Raw genomic sequence first — 23141 nt, forward strand, 5'->3', positions numbered from 1 at the left:
ATTAGAGGGTTCGCCCCCTAGTCAATACCTTGCTCTTTAAGCTAAAGTTCGAATTTTGTTCCAATTCTTTAAAAATGACCCCTTAATCACAAATGCCGTTAATTAAAATAAATAGCTATTATGAAAGTACTAATTAATCTTTGGCTTAAAGAGCGAGGTATTGACTAGGAGGTGAACCCGATCATATATGTAATGTTTTCTGTCGTTTTAAGTTTTGATGTTGCTCCTTAATTTCAGTTGAAAAACTTGGTTTTTTTTAATTTAATGTCTAATCTTTTTTTTAAATAATGCTGGGAAACCTGGCGCCCTCTTCAAAACAATGTCTTTGTGACCATGAAAACTTCCTCCGTGGAAAGATCGTCCCACATAACACCCGACCCACTCCACCCTTCACTACCAGAAAAAAATCCCCCCTGAAAACGTCTGTATACTTCCCAATAACCAATACTATGTGTAAACATTGGGCAAAGTTAATAACTTTCAGACCTCCCCCCGGAGACTTCGAGGGATTAAGTCATCCTAAAAGACATAGTTATCATATTTTCGACCATGCTGAACAAAATGGCTATCTCAAAATTTTGATCGGGTGACTTTGGGAAAAACATGAGCGTGGGAGGGGGCCTAGTTTCCCTCTTTATTTTGGTCACTTAAAAAGGGCAATAGAACTTTTAATTTCCGTTCGAATGAGCCCTCCCACGATGTTCTAGGACCAGTGGGTCGATACGATCACCCCTGGAAAAAAAAAAAAAAAACAAACAAACAAACAAATAAACACGCATCCGTGATCTTTCTTCTGGCAAAAAATACAAAATTCCACATTTTTGTAGATAGGAGCTTGAAACCTCCGCAGTATGGTTCTCTGATACGCTGAATATGATGGTGTGATTTTCATTAAGGTTCTATAACTTCAGGGGGTCTTTCCCCCTTTTTTCGAAAATCAGCCAAATTTTCTCATGCGCGTAACTTCTGATAGGTAGGACTAAACTTGATGAAACTTCTATATTTGAAATCAGCATTAAAATTTTATTCTTTTGATGTATCTATTGGTATCAAAATTCCGTTTTCTACAGTTTTGGTTACCATTGAGCCGGGTCGCTCCTTACTTACAGTTCGTTACCACGAACTGTTTGATTACGCTAAGGGTATTAAGGTGAACCTTTTAGGAAATGTTTAGGGGGAGTTTCAATTGAACAAAAAAAAAAAAACAATATGCATGCAGGTTTTCAAAAGGGAATATAAGCAATATCATAGGCACCACTGCTCTATAATATTTAGAAATATTATTGAAACTTTTAAAGAATTATATTAGATTGGAAATTAAAGATTCTAGTGCCCTTTTTAAAGAATTATATTAGATTGGAAATTAAAGATTCCAGTGCCCTTTTTAAGAGTCCCTTTTTAAGAGTCAAAAGAGATAGGAGGGCAAGAAGTCCTCCTCCCAAACTCTTTCATTTTCCAAACACATCCAGTCAAAATTTTGAGACAGCCATTTTGTTTAGGATAGTAGAACAGTCCAGTAACTATATCTCTATGGATATTAAGAATGTCAAACCCCCACAATTATGCAATTGGCCCATTGTGCTTCAAAGCTAAATGAAAAGGCACTGTGTTTATGGTTGCCAATAAGACACCTCAGCAATATATTGAGAACGACTGGGGGTAATAAATTGAAAATTTTTGGGGTACTACTATTACTACTTGTGCTCTTACAATTTGTCAAAAAGCATAAAAATGATTTTTTGAGAATGATATGAAGTTTAATTTTTCAGGTCAACTTGAGGAGGTGCAAAATTAAATTAACAATACTATTTGTTTCAGGATTAAAAATTGTTGAAAAGGTTTCTCCAACATACAAATAGCAAGCCGAACTATGGATTCTTACAAAAAAAAAAAAAAAAATTAAAATTATATTTTTTTTTTCATGTAAAAAAACATGTCAATAAAAGCCAAACAGAAAATATTTTAAAATTTTTTTTACTATAAACAAGTTTTTCATAGAAAAGTAGAGCTTCATTTTAGCTTCAAGTCAAATAATCTTCCAAGCGTAAAAATACCACAAATTGCCATCAATAAATAAATGAAACCCAAAATGAACATAAATTACATTAAATAACCAAGTCGAACTCAAAACGAGCTTCTATTTTAAAAAGGGAATTTTTCAAAGAGAGTAAAAAAAAAGTTTTTTTAATCAATGGGGGGAGAGAGGACGTAGTAAAAAATCTAGGAGCAAAGGCACCCCTTCACCCGATCTACGCCCCTGCACTCACTGCAACTGGACTTGTAAATCATTAGGCTACAAAATAATAGAATAAAACAAAACGAAAATATTTAAATACCAGATTGGAGCAAGGATGACGTTCAATGAAAACAAATTTTACATTTAATTTATTTTGCTCCAAATTTTGTTTCTCTTTTTGATGAATGAAATGAATGTTTTTCTGTTTAATAATTAACATGAGTAGGGCTGACAACCCTCATGCCATCTCAAGACTAGAACATAATTTGCACTTACTGAAACAAAACAAATGACCATGTATTGTCAGTTTAATATACATATACTGATATGTATTCCTTAAAGTTTTAATAATCTTTATTTAATAAAGTCAATGAAGTGAAAACTTTGAAAATATATTTTGTTTCTTAAAATGTACTTTTAAAATTTGTGTGAAAACTTAAAAAAACGATAAGAATGGGGAAAAACTGAGTGTGATAATTATAGAGGCATTAGATTGGCTTCTGTAGGAAAAGAATTGCTTAGTATGATGATACTTATTAGACTTAGAGAATAGAGATGTTGTAGATAGAAGTTTGCAGTGTGGTTCTAAGAAGGGAAGAGGATGCATCAACCAAATTTTTCATTCTTGGAATAATAATTTAAAAGTCCCAGTCATCAAACCCCTTTATTCCTCAGTTTTATATATTATGAGCAAGCGTATGATTCAGCTGATAGGAGAACTTTATCAAAGGTCTTATCCTTGTATAGTATATCAGATAAACACAATAAAGTTATTAGTGCTATGTACGTGAATAACATTGCTGGCTGGAAATGAGGTTAGCAGCTGGTTTCGAATTAAATCATGAGTTAAGCAGGGTTGCATCCTATACCCATTTTTATGTATATTGATGGACTTAGTTCTAAGGAGCACAGCAACGGCATTGGGAGAACGCGGAATCAATTACGGAAGTAAAGCTCTTTTAGACTTAGGCTATTCTGATAATTTAAGCATCGTCGATGAAAGTATTTGCAAAATGAATGAATTTTAGAGGTTTTGCGAGTTCAGTACAAAAATAGGTTTGAAAATTAAGGTTAAGAAAACTAGGTTGATAAGACTGGGAATAAGCGAAGGCGAAGAAATGATGTTGATTAACGAGAACTTGATCAATTGGACAGCTTTACTTGCCTTGGTAGCATTAGTTGTAAAGACGGTGGGTGCAGTACATATGTCAAAAGTAGAATAGACAAGGTCCAGGTGTTTCTCCATAGTTGAAAAAAGTTGGGAAGAATAGGGAGATACGTTTATGCACCTAGGAAAAACGGAGGAGGATTATGTTGACGTTTTCGAGAGAAATTGCGTACGGATTCTCCTGGGTACCCAACTGCCTGACCGTATCTCAACCGTAAGCTCTTCGAAATCTGTGGGTCAATCCTGCTTTCTAGAGCTATAATGAGAGAAAGGTTGAGATGGCTAGAACCAGGGGCGGATTCAAGATTTTTTTTTTGGGGGGGGGCAAAAAATAGGTTGATCCGATAAACTTGCGTTAGAAGCAAGTTTAATTAACGCAAATTTGCGTTAGTTAAGTAAATTACACTACTTTAGAGTATTTTAGGGGGCGTGTCCCGCTCGTCCCCCTGGATTCGCCACTGGCTAGAACACTTTCTGTGGATAAAGGATGATAGATTGCCTAAGACCATCTTTGTCGGGCAACCGTCTAGGGCATGGGTATCCAATCTCTCATTATACTGGGCCGCATTGTCACTTGAAATAATCCAATGGGTTGCAGAACCTATTAAATTTCAATGACAATTTGAGTGACAATGAATAGTGGGCTGCAAAAAAAAAAATCTCAAGTGGGCAACAGTGTGGCCCACGGGCCGCAGGCTGGACATCCCTGATAGGGCCAAAAAAAGCAGGTTGACCCCGAACGGTATGGGAGGATGTCATAAGGAAAGATCCAAAGGGAATGGAAACTTCTTGGGAGGGTGTAAAGAGAGAAGCTTTGAATTGATTGGAATGAAAGAGGAGTGTGCGTAGTTGTGTTGCTCCTAGGTGGCTTGATGCTGCAGTGAGTTGTTTTTAGTAGTAGCAGTAATATTATGATTTACAATATTATTATGTTGTTACACTATATTATTATTTAGTATACTGTCATAACTATAATGTGTAATAATAACTTTCTTAATAATAGTTAAATATTATACATATTATGTTCTTAATATAATGTTACTCTCTAATAGTTCTTCTTAATAACTCCAGTGCACGTCATTACATGCATATAGTATATATTTCACAATACTATAGTACTATGCATGTGCGTATGATTTTTTTCTGGTGGAGGGAGGGAGGGCAAAAATAAAAAAAATATATTCATGCTCTGAATGAGAAGGGTCTATAAACTAAAAGAGATTTGGTGTTCCCGAGAGGTCAGGCCCTGGGCCCCCCTCCACCCTGCGTATGTACATGCTTAGTACATATTAAATAGTTCTTCTTATTCTTGCAGCAGGAACAGACATTTTTCCGCCTTAGATATTCGTATAGTAGTAACATTACATATAATGTGAGTTACATGTTAATGAGCTTCTACAGAAACTGGACTATTGGGATTTTATCGCTGGGCAAAATTGTCAACTATGTGACAAAGAAATATGAAAATTCAATTGGGTTCTGTCACATTTAAAAGTTTGGTCCTTAAATTTAAGTAATTTCCTTTCTGCGACGGTTTTGATATAATATAGGTTTTTGGCACCGGCGAGATACTAAATTGAACTGGAACAGGCCTAACAGAATGAAAAAAACTAACGAAGAAAAAACTGAGGATAATCCAAACCAGTGAAAAAAGAAGAATAGTATGCAAATATTTCGATCGATAGCTTTGCTTAACAATCCTCAGTGGAAAAAGTGAATAATCAGTAAAAAACACAGATAAAAGTCCCCATGACAAAATGAAAACAAGACAAACCTTAAAAAAGATGCACCAAAATAAAACAGGTCCTCTGCAAGCAATGGCAAAAGTGCAACTGAACAAAAACATCAGACTATTGAATGACTATTCAAACATAGCAAATCATTTTTTTATAGCTTTTTGGGACGCTAATTGCTTACCGTATATGGTATTATCAGATATAGGCTGTAAAATAGAAATTTGCGAAAAAAAGTATTAACTGAAGTATCAGAATTAATAAGTTCATTAAAAATGGGGCTTGGATAAATTTCTCCAGTGTCTCTATCAAGGGTGACTTTTGTGTGTGGTTCTTGATTTTAGTTGCCTTCCTGAACAGGCTAATTGGTAAAAGCGTCAATTTCTATTATCGATTATTATTTAAGGATTATTTGAGCTTTATTGTAATGTGTCTGTATTACTTATTTTTTGGCCTTTTTCTTTTATACTTCTGATTGAGTATTGTTCTTTTTTTCAGCAATACAAAACATCTTTAATTGCTCCACTGCCAAATGAAATCGAAGAACTTCATCTGAAGCTTAAAGAAATCCTTTCCTCTATTGTTATCAAGTCTACTGCTTCTTAGAAATTAAAGTGAGCTTTCACTTTGATATTCCGTTTGCAAGAACGTATTAGAAGATATTTGTGTATTTCTTAGAAGATGGGGAAACAAAAATTCAGGGAGACTCTATTTTGTGTCAGTCTTTCTTAGAAGAAAAAATTAATTAAAAAAAACTTTCCGAAAAATAAGTTTTTCAAAGAAAAGTAAAGGCCATTTTAAAATTAAGCTCAGGAGATACAAATACTTGATAAAATTCAAAATCAAAACGACTAGAAATTACTATCAAAGAATAAATGAAACCCAAAACGAACAGAAATCAAATAAACAATCATAGCAAAAAACATACAACAAGTAATAATATAAATGAATAAATAGATCTTAAAGCGAGTAATGCTTAGATTGAATATGAAAATCACGCTTAAAACGAAAACAAATATTTTGCTATTAAAGTATAAATGAAACTTAAAACGAACAGAAATTAAATAACAATCAATGCGAACAAACATACAATATGTAAAAACATACAATGTAAATGAATAAATAAATCTTAAAACGAGTGAAACTTAAATTGAATATGCAAATCAAGTTTAAATCGAATAAAAATAACTACAAACAAGAGTTTAGGTATCGCATCACTGCAGAAGCCTAAAACCTACTGCGTCATTGGCGCTTTACTGAAAACAATTCATTCATTAATTAAGATTTTAGGGAATAAATATCAGCATATGTATATTAAATTGACAATGCACATTTTTTTTCAGTAAACTCATTTGAATTTTTTTCAGTAAAGTACAAATTATATTCCGGCTTTTAAAAAGCATAGGGGTTTTGAACCGTACTCTTATTAATTTATGCTCGTTTTGAGTTTGACTCTAACATTTATTTTAATTTTTGTTCGTTTTGGGTTTCATTTATTTATTGATACCGATTTGGGGTAGTTGTATGCTTGGTAGATTATATGATAGTCCGGAAGCCAGGTGTTGAAAGTGTGAATCATACCATGACGGAATGGGGCTGCTACGAGAATTAGCCTACCCTCCACCCCCTAAATTGACCTCGCGGATTCAAAAATACCAATGGCACTTGCTTGCGAGTGGAACACTCCGAAACTTGACATTTGATTATATTTTGGTGTTTCATGCAAGAAAATGCATGTTCCACAAAGTTTGAGGTGCAGTTTTCCGCTCAAACAGAAATGCCTAGAAGCCATAGAATATAACAAACCAACACGATTAGTTAGAAAAAATGGCAGAGTTAAAAAAAATGGCAAAACTATACGAGTCTTGAAGAGTTATAGAAAGTAAAAACAAAATCGAATTCAATATTAGATATATAATGATATTAATTTTTGAAAGATCCATGAGTTCAAGTTTTTTTTTTTCACTGTAATTTTGTTTTCATTTTAAATGCTTCAATAACTGGAAAACAATAAATTTGTAATATACTAGTAATTCGTTTTCAGTGAAGCACCAATGACGCAGAAGGCTTTAGGTTTTTAAAGTTAAAGAAGGGGGGAGTATCCAAATTTGGTTGTAGTGAAACTATATTTGTCTTGACTAATCTTGAAAAGAACGAATAAATTAAACTGAATATTTGATGCATAATGATATTAATTGCTAAAAGCTCATCAGTTCAAAATTTTACTGTAATTTTAATATTTATTTTCAATATTAAGTACAAAAAAAACATTTGTAATATAATTCTCTTTCAGTAAAGCGCAAATGACGCAGTAGTTTTTAGGCTTCTGCAGTGAGGCGATACCCAAATTCTTGTTTGTAGTTATTTTTATTCTATTCAAACTTTATTTTCGTATTCAATTTAAGTCTCACTCGTTTTAAGATTTATTTATTCATTTAAATTAATATATATTGTATGTTTGTTTGCATTAATTGTTATTTAATTTCTGTTCGTTTTAAGTTTCATTTATAATTTAATAGCAAAATACTTGTTTTCGTTTTAAGCTTGATTTTCATATTCAATCGAAGCCTTAATCGCTTTAAGATCTATTTATTCATTTATATTGTTACTTGTTGTATGTTTTTTGCTATGATTGTTTATTTAATTTCTGTTCGTTTTGTGTTTCATTTATTCTTTAATAGTTATTTTTGGTCGTTCTGAGTTAGAATTTTAAAAGGTATTTGTATCTGCTGAGCTTAAGTTTAAAATGGCATTTACTTTTCTTTGAAAAACTTATTTTTCGGAAAGTTTTTTCTTTCAATTAATTTTTGTTCGTTTTTGATTGCAAACAGTTTCAAGTTTTTATGGCTTGGGGGGGGGGGTACTTACTGTCCGATTATTCTCGACTTTAAAAAACGGATCTAGAACTTTCAATTTAAATAGAATGAGGCTTTTTTCAAAGTCTATACGATTACCTCTTTGATAAAACCTTATATATGAACAATAGACAGCTTGCATAAACTTGTGGACAGCGATTGACAACAATGAATGGATTGAAAAAATAGCTCCAGTAAGGGGGTTTAGACCATTTCACTTGCTGACACAAAGGGATCACGACTGTTTGGAATTGACCTTAATAGGATTTTGTGTGCCAAAGCAATTTTACATCCATGTCAGAGTATGTATTTTAACCTTATAATTGGATAATTATAATAGATTTCCTATGTGTTCTTCCCATACAAAACCCCTTCTTATAAGTTATAAACCCCCTTTAATAAGTTATGCCCCAGGGCTTACAACGCCTACCCCCGGGCCCTGGTGGGCTGTGTTGACACCGGAGTTTTTTTTGTTATCAGAACTTGAACTATTTTAACAAAATGTGTATCTCAAAATTTTATCTGATGCATCTAGGGTGTGGAAGAGGGGGGGATAGTTATCCCATAATCGCTTTTGACTCTTAAACAGTGAATAAGAACTTTCAATTTTCAGTCAAATGAGACCTCTCCAAAGTTTATACGAGCATCCCTTCCATAAGAAATAATGGGAAGGATTCGGAGAATCCTTAAATTACAACTCTTACCCTGAGGGCTGTGGGGGAGTTTTCATCCTCAAAGACCTAATTTCCAGAACTTAAAACTACGTTTAATAAAATGGCTGTCTAAAAATTTTGATTGGATGTGTTTGGGGAAAGGTGGGCGTGAGAGGTGGGTTAGTTGCACGTCCAATTGTTTTGAAGTTTCTACGACACCGCCTTCTATAAAAACCTTATATGCCCCCAGGGCATAACTTAAAACCCTTGCCCTGAGGGTTGTGGGGGATTGTCCTCCTCAAAAATATATTTTCTATCTGGAAATCAACTATGCTGAACGAAATAGCTATCTCAAAATTTTGATCGTATGTGTTTGGGGGAATGATGGGTGTGGGGGGGCTAGTTTCCCTCCAATCACTTTCGACTATTAAAAAGGGCACTATCCCTTTGAATTTCCAATCGAATGAGCCTTTTTTGAAGTTTCTACGACAACGCCTTCTATAAAAACCTTATATGCCCCCAGGTCACATCTTAAAACCCTTGCCCTGAAGGTTGTAGGGGAGTGTCCTCCTCAAAAACATATTTTCTATCTGGAAATGAACTACGCTGAACAAAATGGCTATCTCAAAATTTGGATTGGATGTGTTTGGGGAAATTATGCGCGTCGGGGGGGGGGGCTAGTTTCACTCCAATCATTTTCGACTATTAAAAAGTGTACTAGCCCTTTAATGTCCAAACGAATGAGACTTGTTTGAAGTTTCTACGACAACACCTTCTATAAAAACCTTATATGCCCCCAAGGCATAACTTAATACCCTTGCCCTGAGGGCTGTGGGGAGTGTCCTCCTCAAAAATATATTTTCTATCTGGAAATCAACTACGCTGAACAAAATGGCTATCTCAAAATTTTGATTGGATGTGTTTGGGGAAATGATCGGCGTGGGGGGGGGGGAGGGGGGCTAGTTACACTCCAATCACTTCCGACTATAAAAAATGGCACTAGTCCTTTAATTTCCAATCGAATGATCCTGTTTTGAAGTTTCTACGAGAACGCCTTCTATAAAAACCTTATATGCCTCCAGGGCATAACTTAAAACCCTTACCCTGAGGATTGTGGGGGAGTAACCTCCTCAAAAACACATTTTCTATCAGGAAATCAACTACGCTGAACAAAATGTCTATCTCAAAATTCTGATTGAATGGTTTCAGGGAAATGAGGGGTGTGGGGGGGCTAGTTACACTCCAATCACGCTAGACTATTAAAAAGGGAACTAGCCTATTCATTTCCTATTGATAGGGACTCTTTTTAAGTTTCTATTACAACGCCTTCTTTGAAAACCTGATATGCCCCTAGGAGATTAATGGCAGTCTTCGCTCTAATATTGGGGGAGAAGTGACCTCCTCAAAATATATTTCCTGTCCGGGAATCAACTACGCTGAACAAAATGGCCATCTCAAATTTTTGTTGGGATGTGGGTGGGGGCCTGCGGGGCGGGGGGGGGGGGGCTAGTTGCACTCCAATCACTTTTGACTATTAAAAAGGGCACTAGAACTCTCGATTTCCAATCGAATGAGGCCCCTTTGAAGCTTCTACGACGACCCCTTCCATATAAAGTGCCTCTGGGAAAAAAAAATAAAATAATAATAAAACATTGGAGCCGTATGGCCTTTACTATATAGGCAACGCTACAGCGTTGCCTCTGATTACTATCTGCTGAAATATACGAGATAGAATACTTGATTCCCTTACATTCCCCCTCCGCGTATGTGCCTGCCTGAGACTAAACATGGAGAATTTTAGTTGAAACTTACAAATTTTAATAATTTCTACTATAAAGTCTAAATTTTCCAACTTTTTGATCCCAAATTTTTAGCGCATTGCCTCCTCTACGTGTAAAAAAAGTGTAGGTGTATTTTTACGATGGGTCCAAGAAAAGCACGGTGCCTTGTATTTTTAATGATACTTTTGCTCCACAGATTCGCAGGCTACAACTTTTATGATTTTTTTATGCTTAAAGAAATTATTCCTGTTATTGTTAACAAACCTACTTTTGTTAAAAGCTGCAAGAAGCTGTTACTTTGGTCGTCTTAGAAGATAGTATTGTATTTCTCATGAGACAGAAAAAAAGTGACAGAAAATGAGACAGTAATCAAGGGGGTGTTACTTTAATTCATTCTTTTAGTAAACTTGTTCATCTAAAAATCATATAAAAATACATACTTTATCTCGCTAAATAAATCCACCATATCCAGCATATTTTTTAGTACAGTTAAAATCCACTATCAGAGCTTGAAATTTAAATATATCTATGTAGAGGGTCGTATCAGAACTTAAAAGGTTCTAGGATTTGGTAAATTCATGGTATTATACAAATTCCATAGTAATGAAAAAATCGCACATTTCACAAAATACAAAATTGAACCATTCAAAAATAAATTCTTAAAGAAGTAAAACTCTCGTGACAAACATCTTCAGACTTTAGTTTTTTACTTTTGCTTAAACACTGGGGGGAGCTTACTTAGTTTTGGACGGGCGCATTAGAAAAAAGTTTTTTATGTCTTAGAAGATTGAAAAATAATAATTCAAGGGAAATCTTCTTAAGTGTATATTTTAGAAAGCTTGCAATTAATAAATAAAAATAAAAAGATTGTATGCAAGGATTTCTTATTTAAATCTTTGATCGAAACTTTCCTTGCAGTAAAATCGTAAAACCTATATTTGCTCTTTTATAAAATTCTGAAGAACAAGATACGTCTTTTTGGTACGATAAGTTTAGCCTATTGGCCATGAGTCACATATTAAAAGTCTTAAATTTGATCGTGAGCTACTATGAGTTTCAGCTGATCAGACAGAATAAGTTTTTGGCCCTTTTCAGGCCTTATTTTTTGGAAGTCTATGTCTTCGAACTAGATTTCTTTTATTAGGCTCTTCTTGGCCTAGGGACTTGAGGTCCCCTTGCCAAGGCAACAATTCTTGAAATTTTTATGCCAGTCAGGTGAAAACGTACCGTTTTCACCTGAAACCGTCAACCGTCGCGAGGTGAAAACGTCAGATGAAACGGACCGCTTTCACCTGAAACCGTCAACCGTCGTGAGGTAAAAATGTCAGGTGAAACGGACCCTTTTTAGTCGTATATTATGGGGGCTAGTGCTCAAACCAACCAAAAAAAGACCTTTTTTGGGGCACCATTCTCAGAGGAACCAAATTTTCTTGTAATTTTTATTTGTGCATTAGGACCGAAGGACTTAAGGACACAAATTTCAAGCCAAATGGAACTTATTTCGCCATTGTTAGGGTGCATATACCCCCAAACTAAACTAATGTTTGTCTGTTCCAGGGTTCAGGAACAATTAGTTTAATTTTCAAACTGTAAAAAAAATCTTTTTTTTATCCTTTTCGTGCCAATTTTCAGCCAAACAAATATGCTTCTTTTCAACTTTTTGTCGTGCACTCAGGTTCTCCTTGGCCGGGAGACTTGAAGCAGTAGTTTCAAGTCCTTTGGAACAAAGTTTTATGGCCTTTTTCAGGGCCTCCTATTGTCCTCCTTCTTCCAACAAATATTATTTTGAAACAATTATAGATAAATTTTAGAAACTCGCGTTTTTTAGGCGTGAATAGATATAAAATGGTTCCAAGAGGGGGAGGGGGAACAATTTTTTCATTTTGCTGTTCTTGGTATTTCTAGGTTTATGTTTTATGTGCAAGTTCGAATGTTATTTTTCTGCCGTCCTACCTTTTTGATTTTTTAACATGAGATAATATTTTTGCCAGCATTTGATAGCTAGAATTCAGCTTTGTCCGTCTACCGAATTGAGTATTTAACATTTGTTTTTTCTTTTCTTTTAGATTGAACAATACCTTAAAAAGATTGCAAAACATTTGAAAATAGAAAGAAAAATTCTCATTTTCTTTTTCAACTTAGATCATTCTCTAAGAATAAGTCGAAGTAAAATCGTAATTCTGGCTCATTGTGTGTATTTATCTGAACCTAGTAAGTCTAAAGGTATAAGTGTATTTTCCTTCCAGTGCCAGTTATAGGCGTAGGCTTGCTGCAAAATTGCATGTTCTAAGAAGAACATCAACCATTGAAGATTTGAATTGTTTCTTGAAACAAGAGCTCCATACTTGTGTAAGAAACCAAGAAAATGGAACTATACACATTGTTTTGTAATTGCCAAGACCTGGGACTATAGACCTTGGCTTAGGAATAGCTGTGCAATCCTATTGTGACTGTACAGATGAAATCATAGGTTAAGCTAATTCATCTTGTTTCTTTAGTTTGTCTTCTCTGCCTCTTGCTTTCTGGATTTTGCCACATTCATAACTGAATATGCTACATACTTTTAGGCTTAAAATATTTGAATCTTTTCCAAAATTTATTTCTCACTTAAAGTAAAATCCACACGTGAAATAAAATATTGTATTAACTTAATAAAATGGAATATTTAAGATTTTTTCGTAATTGCCAAAAGCTGGGTCATAATAGACCTCAGCTCATCAGAAGAAGCATACGAGCTAAATGGAGCCTCTTCCTCGTCGTCACTTTCAGATAATCGCTCCTCTCCAATCTCCTTGATTAAGTCCTCAAAATTTGTTTCATCTCCTCTAGAATTTAATATAGTTTCCGCATTGTCTGATCTGGCCTAAAAAAACAAAAACATGTTTACTTTTTATGTTTAGAAATGGGGAAAAATAGGTACATTGTCAGAAATTTGATCCTGTCTTTTCATCGCGTAAGAGAAGAAGTAAATTTTTCTGATCTAGCCTGAAAAGCAATAACAATCGAAAAGTCAAACAAAAAGAATAACAATATCAACAACAAGTTTTTCAAGTGAAAATAATCACTTGTGAGAAATTGGAGGGATTTCCGCTCCCCTCCAATTTTCCCGACAAATCTTAACGTTTGAATCGGCAAGTAAAGCATTGCAACTACCCACTAGCTATATTAGTTGTATTCTAAAATATTTTTGGGAAGCACAAGTTGAATTTTATTGGGAAAAGCAGGGCGTTGAGACTACGCTGACCCTGTCATATGTTGGATTATTTCTTTTTGTTGTAAGTTCTAACTCTGCTCTTTATTTTCTTTTGAAAAAGAAGTATTTTTAAATTTAGTTTCTTTTTGTTATTAACATACTAGATATTCAAACCCGTGGCCCTCCTCCTTTTCAATGGAAAAGGAGGAGGCCTCTCTTTTCTCCCTTTCCCTCTCCCTTTTTGAGGCCCCCGCTATTTGTGCTGAAGTTTTGTTTTCAAATCCATTATCGGACTTCGGTTATTCGAGTTGATTTATTTCACGCTTAAATTCTTATATCTAAACATGTAAGTATGTAGCAACATTGACTTTTTTGGAGCGGGGAGGGTTAGGGTTTGGTCACGTAAACGTTTGACGTTTAAAAAATTAGGGGAAAAGGACTGGATTTTCAGGGAGATCAAATGGAGCTTTGGTGAAAAATTGAGACTAAGAAAATATAGATATTTTTAGGGAGCAGTGTCGAAAACTTTTTAATTAGAAGGAATAAGGTAGACCTAACATTTCATTAGCTTTCTGACAAGTTTTGCCAAAATCCTGGAATAATCATAAGATATTGTTTGGGACAGGGCTGAATGCATGGAGGAAGGAGAAGTTTCCATGAAAATTTAGCTCTTGTCTTAAACAGTCAAAATTATGTTATGTGTTCAGTGAATACGTCGGGATTTTGGTAAACGAGCAGTGTTGACACCACAGTCAGTTCCTAAAGTGCTACAATTGCCAAAGTTTGCCTGCTACAGAGCGATTTTCGGTGCTACAGTCAGAAAAATGACTGTAATAGTGCTAAAATGGCACATTCGTGCCACAGGTGGCAACCCTGTAAACGAGACGAAATTTTGGTTTTAAACTTGGAAATGTAAAATGCAGCTATCTAGCTAATTTTGAAGAAGCGGCACAAGGCCTCTCAATTTTTGTCATATTTTTACCAGCATGCAAGGTACAAAGGGGAATGGAGTGACGACTCAATTTGGCAATTACTAACCATGGATAATTGCTGCTTATCATTTTCTATGGAGTTGTTACAACCCATCATTGAGCTTTTATTATTAGAGCAGAAACCAATTTGGTATTTTAAAGAGACTTCTTTAAAGATCTCTAGTATTTCTCTGAGCTTCAAAATATACAGATAGCATTTAAAAAGACATAATTCTTGCTTGCTTAGGTCAAGTGTTCATTATGGTTTTTCAAGTGATTTCGTCCATGCTTTGTTACTTTTTTCTGGCAGCTTCAATTTCTGCCAGTGCTTTTAAAGACTCAAAAAGCAAATCAGGTGCATTCAAACTTTTTTGAAGTGAACGAAAACCTATTTTTACTTGGCTGAGTTTGCCTCAAAGAGCCGTGGTAAAACAGACTTTACTTGTACTTGTCTTAGGACACAAGATTTTCAGTTTATTCTAGCACTATTGTATAGCAGACGGTTGAATTCCGTACTGTTCAGTCATCAGTTTGTGCTGTGTTGAGGCCAGGTTATGAAATACGCGGCCAGGTTAGGTGGTCTCTTTTTTTTTATCATTGCACAAATGCCATATTTTTGGAGGCAGTGTATTTGAATTTCGGCGTTACTGAGTTTATCCAAGGGTAAGAAGTCGAGAATTTGCATGAGGCAGGAGTGATTGAACACATTCTAAGCTTTGATGTCAACTCGCTTTTAGGGGCCATATGATGCAATTGTACTAAAGTACTAAGCGGTCGATTGCCTCATTAATTTGAATTTCTGTCCTTAAGAGGAGATATCTTTGCCCTCGAAGGTTCCTCCTCGATTGCACAAAGACTACACGTGCGGAATGCGTTCTCTTCTAAACTTTTCTGCTGAAACTACCCGCTATATGTATTAGCGATCCTAAATATTTGAATTGACCGACGACTTCTAAACGAGTCTGATTTGGAGGAATGTCATTTACCAGTGTCTCTGGAGTTCGTCAGAATTTGATTTTATATTTGTTGATTTTCAGCCCGATCAAATCCGGCGTGACTGCTACGTTACGCGGCATGGCTTGTGCATCGTCCGCTTGGTTTGTCAACAGTGCATTGCCTTCTGTAAGTAAGGAGCGACGCAGCTCAATAGTAAGCAATAATATTAAAAATAAAATTTTGATATCAATAATTATATCAGAAGAATTGACATTTTATGCTGATTCCAAATATATAAGATTCATTGAGTTTAGTAATACAATCAAAAGCTACGAGCCTGAGAAGATTTCAATGATTTCCAAAAATGGGGGAAAGACCCCCTAAAAGTCAAGGAATCTTAATGAAAACCACACCAATATATTCAACGCAACGGAGAACCCTACTGTAGGGGGTTTAAGCTCCCTTCTGCAAAAATGTGGAATTTTGTATTTTTTTTTTCTAAAAGAAAGATCATGTTTCGCGTTTATTTATTTGTTTGTTTTTTCCCCAGGGGTGATCGTATCGGAACAGTGATCGTAGAATATCAAGAGAGAGCTCATTCGAACGGAAATTAACAGTTCTAGTGCACTTTGTAAGTGAACAAAAAGATTGGAGGGTAGCTAGCCCCTTCATACGCCCCCTTTTCCCTCAAAGTTATTTGATCAAAATTTTGAGATAGCCATTTTGTTCAGCATAGTTGAAAGGTCAAATAACTATGCCTTTGGAAAAAAAATGACCCCTGACAACCCTTGGGGACAGGTCTTTAAGCTATGGAATTTTTCTATTGTTTACGTATAATGTTTGTTATTGATAAGTATGCATAAATTTTTCGGTTGGGAGAGGGATGAATCTTTCTTGTGTGGGAATTTTCCACGGAGGGGAAGCTTCCAGGAGTGAACTTTTCAGGGAAAATTTTACACTGGGAGAATTTTCTAGTACTCTTATATGAAATTCTTTTTATTTGTCTCACTTTCTCCTTGCCGACTCAATTTTACATGTGAAGACGTTAAGGGTAACTGTCCGGGGTAAATTTTCACCTGGATTGAATTGTCTAGAGGATCTTTCCGTGGAGAGGGAAACTGGTTTCCCGGCATTATTTAAAAGACGATCATAAATTAAGTTTAAAAAAACAAGTTTTTTTAACTGAAAGTAAGGAGCAACATTAAAACTTAAAACGAACAGAAACTATTACGTTAACAAGGGGTTGTCCCTTTTCAATACATCACTCTTTACGCTAAAGTTAGAAGTTTTCCCCAATTATTTATGAAAGACTCTTGAAACACAAGGGTCATTTAATTAGAACAATAAGATGCTTTTTTAAAAGTACTAAAAAACTTTAGCGTGACGTGACAGTTTGAAGTTTTCCCCAATTTTTTAAGAACGGCTCCTGAAACACGAGAGTCGTTTAATTAGTACAATACGAAGCTTTTTTAAAAGTACTAAAAAACTGTAGCGTAAAGAGCGAAGTGTTGAGGAGGGGGCAACACCCCTCATATACGTAATAATTTCTGTTCGTTTTAAGTTTTAACGTTCTGCTTATCTTCAGTTAAAAAAAACTTTTTTTTTTCATTTCTACCACATGAAGGAATTAGGATATCTTTCAGTTGGCAAAGCGGTCTTCTTGTGAAGTGAAAGTCTACTTTCATGAAATATATCGCTTGACTCTAAAGGAAAAAGAATAATAAATAATACATTGTGCCAACACCGTTCTTATATGCCCCCAGGGCATAACTTAAAACCCTTGCCCTGAGGGTTTTGGGGGAGTGTCCTCTTCAAAAATATATTTTCTATCTGGAAATCAACTACGCTGAACAAAATGGCTATCTCAAAATGTTGATTGGATATATTTGGGGGAATGGTGGGCGTGGGGGGGCTAGTTGCCCTCCAATCACTTTTTACTATTAAAAGGGCACTAGCCACACTAATCGAATGAGCCTTTTTTGAAATTTCTACGACAACTCCTTCGATACGAAGTGCCCAGGTATTGAAAAAAAAACCCAATAATAATACATTGTGCCATCATCCTTTTTTACTTAGGCAGCGCGATTGCGCTGCCTATGATATTTAGAAGTATGGTGAACAAAATTAAAACAAACTGTGAGCATGTGGATTTTCAAAAAAGTGACAAAGCAATATCTGAAGAACAACTTACGTTATTAAGTTAGACCTTTAAGGGTAAGTTGTGGAGTGATTTTGAACTAGCCAAAAGACGTTATTTGTATAGTTTTAATACTACCACTACAGTTACTCTAACTAATGACGCTAAGGGTATCAAGGTGAAACTTTTAGGTAAGATTTAGGAGGAGTTTCAATTAAACGATAAAACTGTATGCATACAGGTTTTCAAAAGGGCATGTAAATAATATCATAGACAGCACCACTCTATAATATTTAGAAATATCATTGAAACTTTTAAAGCAGCTAATTAGATTCAAAATTAAAAGTTCAGGTGCCCTTTTTAAGAGTAAAAATAAATTGCATTGTAAGCTGCCCTTCTCTCAAGTACATTCATTTTCCAAATGCATCCAGTCAAAATTTTGAGACAGTACTTTTGTTCAGCATAATGGAACGGTCCAGCAACTATGTCTTTAGGGATATTGGTCCTGACAACACCCCAAAATTATGCAATTACCCCATTATGCTTTAAAACTAAATGTTGCTTTAAACTAAATCAAAAGGCATTGTATTTTTGGTTGCTAATAAGACACCTCAGCAATATATCGAAAACAACTGGGGGTATTTGAAACTTTTAGGGCTACTATTATTACTACTTCTGCTCTTGCAGTTTAAATAAATAAAAAGAGTGTAAGTGTATCCAGGTTGTCAAAGAGCATAGATAGAATCTTTTGCGAATGATATAAAGTTTTGTTTTTCAGGTCAACTTCAGGTCAGTTATAAAATTAAATTAAAAAATACTGTTTGTGTCAGGATTTAAAAATGTTGAAAAAGTTTTTCGAATATACAAATAGCAGCCCAAAGTATGGATTCTTATAGAAAAAAACTGAAAAGATATAAAAATTATTATTTTTTCCATGATAAGACTATGTCAATAAAAACGAACAGAAATTAATTAAAAAAAACTTTTTCCACAAAACAAGTTTTTCAAAAGAAAGAAAAGAGCTCCATTAAGCCAAAAATAATTAGAAATAAAGTCAAATAATCTTCCAAGCGCAAAATTACCACAAATCACTATCAATAAATAAATGAAACTCAAAACGAACAGAAATTACAATAAATAGTCGAGTCAAACTCAAAACGAGCAAGAATCAACATGCGTAGGGCCGATAATCCCAATGCCTTCTCAAGACCAGAACATAATTTGTGCTTTACTGAAATTTTTTTTTATCTATGGTAGTAAAAAAATGAAAACATTTAAAACGGATTTTGTTTTCAGTAAAGCGTAAATTTTGTTTTTTTGCCTCCTGAATTTTTGTGGCTCTGGTTCCGAATGATCTTCCCTCGTAAAAAGATAAAAAAAAGAATAAGTACACAAGGCATGCAACCTTGACATGAAATTTCGTATGTTTGTTGTCAAGGGACTTGAAAATTCAATCATGGGTATATTGGGCGTTCCAAACTTTTTGTTGCAACTTTGATAAACATCCGATCACTTAAACTTCATAAGTTTTAAATATTCAAAATCAGCACTATATGCTATTGTTTTGATGTAGCTTATGGATTATTTCCGAACTGCTAGTTTTTACAGTTTCGGCTGCTATTGTCAGAGATCGCTCTTTACTTGCAATTCGGTACAATGAACTTCCTAGAGAAGTTTTTGATACAAAATACTGTAAAATACCGAATACTGAGAACTTTGTAAAAATCTTGAACTATAAAATGCCGTTTGAGTACGGAGCACTATAACATACCACGAACTTGATAAAGCTTTCGAAAAGCCTTACCAATTAAGTAAAATATATAAACAGCGGTTAAAATTGTTAATCAAGACGGTGAAAAATAAAATAAAAAATTCCCAAGACTGTCATACCTTTTTTCCAAGGTCGTTTTTATACTGTCTTAATTAGAAATTTAACCCGTTACGTATGTGTTGAATTTTACAAATGAGGTTATGAGGAAGAGTAAAGAGCGGTGGGCGTGATTACTACGGCATATGTCGAGCATTAACAAAATAAACAAAACAGCTTTTTGCAATAAATAATACAACTATTAAAGAAATAACTATTTACAGTTTTCACGATGAAACAATTAGTTTAGTAAGAATAGAAAAAATAGAGAAGGAAGAATTTGCTAGTTTTCCTACTTTACTCACGACCTAGAAGAATGAAACATCGAGAACCTTTCAACAATTTTTAGCTAAGAGTTATAAAGGTAAATCATAATGGGGAAGTATTTTGACAAGAACTAAATATATGCTCCTCATTTCGGGTGACTATAAAAGCTAATGTATGTTTTTGAAGGGGGGGGGGGTCAGAAGCTTCAAAAAGGGCAAATTTTCAATTATTCTGGAAACTTTCTTCAGATCAACATGGAAAGAGATTTTCACTCGCTTCGTTACTATCATCTGTATATCTTCACAAAGATGAAGGGGATAGAGGAAGCCCTCAAGGATAAATATTTTTCAATGAGCCCCTCCTCCCTCTTTCCTGAAAACTTTAGGAATTATCACCTAAAAAATCATTTATGGAGTTTCAGATGTGGTGTTATATTAAAAAGGGTCATTAACCATACCTTTTGCTCTCCAGGCTGCTCGATTTTAGCTGACTCTCCTGCAAGATCGATGTTGATAAAGTCTTTCCAAGGTGAATCTTTGGAGCTAAGGGGTGTATCTTCGCTCTCAGATATTCCTACTGTGGCCTTAGGAGCTCCTGGAATAATTTGTTTCCAATCGCTAGACTGTAGATGATCGTCCCCAGTCAACTCCGGCTCTTCGCTGACAACATCCATCTTTGTATCAAGGCGTGGTTCCAATCGAGGTTCAACTTCAATATTTTTTATATTGACAATCTCCGGTCTAAATGATTCCCTAGGATCCAATGGGGAGGGCTCAAGATCAGTGTTTTCCTTCAATAAGGATAATAGCTCTTTTCCTTCAGCCTCTTTTTCAACAGTGGGGGCTTTTGCGTCAGATATATATGTGTTATATCCTCGTTCCTCTATTTGCTCAGATTCTTGATTGGAGCTTTCACTGTCTACATATAAGTATGATGGTCTTTTCTGGGGCTTCCCTACTAAGTTCCCCCCGTTATTCCGATTCTTCGACATGCTTTCGTCTTCGAATGGCAAACCCAAGACGCTAGATGTGAAAATAACTGCCATAGATAAGTAACTAATCATATTCTATTATATTGGTTGCCCCACTGGCTACTAGACTAATCTGAAATTATTTCTACCCCTTTAAATAAAACTAAAAATTTACTGATTTCTTATCTAAGCAGTTTAAGCGCAATTCAGCATTATAAAAGTAAATCGTTTGGAACCATGCAGAATCACGATTTAAAGTAAAACTTGCGAACGCAAGATCGTTTCTAATTCTTTATTTATTTATTTTTTGCAGAGTTTCACTTTTATAGTACCTTATTTTAGCAAGATTAAAAAGCAAAACAGCATGACATATTTTAGCTTTTCCTGTTGAACGCATTTCTACTCAATAGAGTAGAAAAGATTATATTACTGTTCTTTTGACGGGAACTGGAAGCCGCTCCTCCCCACCTGGCATCCATCATTTTGCTAACAGAGATCTTCCTTGAGGCACGGTCATGTGCAACGGCTTTGACGCGGTAGAGCTAATATTTGTCCCAGAGCCGACAGAAGAGTATATGGTTGTGTAGGGGTCAATTTGTGTAGGCCGAATTTTGCATGGGATGCATTGTTGGCTGACGAGCTTGGGTCTGTGTTTTCGTTGGTATTGAATCGCAGAAAGCTGTGTTTTGCCTATGTACTTACGTAGAAAGACAATGATGGGTAGGCCCCCTAGTAAATTCTTTTTCCTGTGAAAAAAAAAATCTGTAAAAAACGAATAAGGATAAGTCCTGACCAATATTGATAAATTTGCATCCTAACCAACTGTTTATCCCCGCCCACCAAGGAAGCATACTAATACTACTACTAACAACTCACCGCAGCACCAATCCGCCTGAGACCAGCACAGCTATGCACACTCCACCTCCATCCCAATCTATTCAAGCCTCCCTCTTTATACCCTCCCAGGAAGTTCCATTTCCTTTTAAATCTTTCTTTATGACATCCTCCCAGCCCAAACGAGAACAACCTGCTTTCCGTTTAGCCCTAGACGGTTGGCCGAAAAGAACAATCTTCGGTAATATGTCATCCTTCATCCACACAACGTGCCCTAGCCATCTCAACCTTTCTTTCATTATAGCCCTAGAGAGCGGTATTGAACCACATTTTTCGTACAGCCTATTGTTTCAAATACGGTCAATAAGCCGGGTACCCAGGATAATCCTTAAGCAATTTCTCTGGAAAACATCTAACAAATCTTCATCCGCTTTTCGAAGTGCCCATGCTTCAGAGCCATATTTGACTACTGTCATCACTGTAGCTTCTAATATTCTATTCTTGGTTTGCAGACTTATCTTCCTATTCATCCAAACTTTTTTTAACTGTGAAAAAACACCATGAGCCTTGGCTATTCTACTTTTAACATCTTCACTGCTCCCACCATCTTTACTAATAATACTACCAAGGTAAGTGAAGCTGTCCACCTGATCAATATTTTCATTACCCAACGCTACCTTTTCATCTTCACTTATTCCTAGCCTTAGTGACTTAGTCTTCTAAACATTAATTTTCAAACCTATTCTAGAACCCTGAACTCGCAAAACCTCTTAAAGTTCATTCATTTTGCTCACACTTTCCTCTAGAATGCTTAAATCATCAGCATAATCTAAGTCCAGGAGACTTTTTCCTCCCCAGTTGATTCCGTGGTCTCCCATTGCCTTTCCTGTGCTCCTTAAGACAAAGTCCATCAAAATAATCCATATAAAGGGGGATAGAACACAACCCTGATTAACTCCTCATTTAACAACCCTGATTTAGACCTGTCGCTAATCCTTCCTCACAAAACAAATCTTCATTCACATCCAAGTTATCAAAAACTTTTTCATTTTCCTCTATATCTTTTCCTGCAACTCTATCTTGGTTTAGTAAATTCTCAAAATGTTCTGCCCATCTCTCTTTAATTCTTTCCTTATCGCTAATTGTGGCCCCATCCCTATCTTTAATTGGGCCAAGTCCAGATTGACACCTCCCTCTCAATTTATTAACATTCCAGTGCAATGTTTTACTATTATGCCGTCTAGATGAATCTTCCAGATCCTCGGCAATTTTATCCATGGCACACACACAGACGCACATAAAAAAAACACACACAGACAAACATACAAAAAAAAAAAAAAAAAAAAAAATTAATGAGGTTGGTCAGACAAAAAAAAGTCAACACTATAAAATAATATAAAATAGAAACTGCAAATTTGAAAGAGAAAAAGATTACACAATAAGTGATAAAAACTAAGAGGAAGAGGAGATTTATTTGTTTAACATATCGACTATTTACAGGAAAAAGATATACGGCAGAAGAGATTTTTGTTGAAAAGAG

General features: G+C 35.2%; 2 protein-coding genes across 2 annotated transcripts in view; one reads left to right on the top strand and one right to left on the bottom strand.

The window, feature by feature from the left end:
- Positions 1-5768, top strand: part of LOC148950718 (tetratricopeptide repeat protein 27) — a 71497-nt gene extending 65729 nt beyond the window's left edge. The window contains exon 10 of the mRNA XM_089092599.1: positions 5636-5768. Within this exon, the coding sequence (XP_088948725.1) occupies positions 5636-5743 (108 nt within the window). The 3' untranslated portion in view covers positions 5744-5768. The remainder of the gene's footprint in view (positions 1-5635) is intronic.
- A 7235-nt stretch (positions 5769-13003) lies between these two features.
- LOC148950719 (uncharacterized) lies at positions 13004-20895 on the bottom strand. The gene is made up of 2 exons (XM_089091720.1): positions 20255-20895; positions 13004-13289 (listed from the first exon to the last, which is right to left on the bottom strand). The coding sequence occupies exons 1-2, from the start codon at positions 20858-20860 to the stop codon at positions 13092-13094; spliced, it is 804 nt and encodes a 267-aa protein (XP_088947846.1). The 5' UTR covers positions 20861-20895; the 3' UTR covers positions 13004-13091.
- Positions 20896-23141: the final 2246 nt, after the last annotated feature.

This window comes from Artemia sp. Qi Xiang Cuo, chromosome 7 (genome assembly GCF_049724085.1).
Source record: "Artemia sp. Qi Xiang Cuo chromosome 7, ASM4972408v1, whole genome shotgun sequence".
NCBI classification, from domain to species: domain Eukaryota; kingdom Metazoa; phylum Arthropoda; class Branchiopoda; order Anostraca; family Artemiidae; genus Artemia; species Artemia sp. Qi Xiang Cuo.

Excerpts from the sequence above, each read along its gene's own strand:
- LOC148950719 (XM_089091720.1), bottom strand. The coding sequence starts at position 20,860 with ATGATTAGTTACTTATCTATGGCAGTTATTTTCACATCTAGCGTCTTG. Across the intron at positions 13,290-20,254 it reads AGCAGCCTGGAGAGCAAAAG|GCCAGATCAGACAATGCGGA; the intron begins GTATGGTTAATG and ends TTGTTTTTTTAG.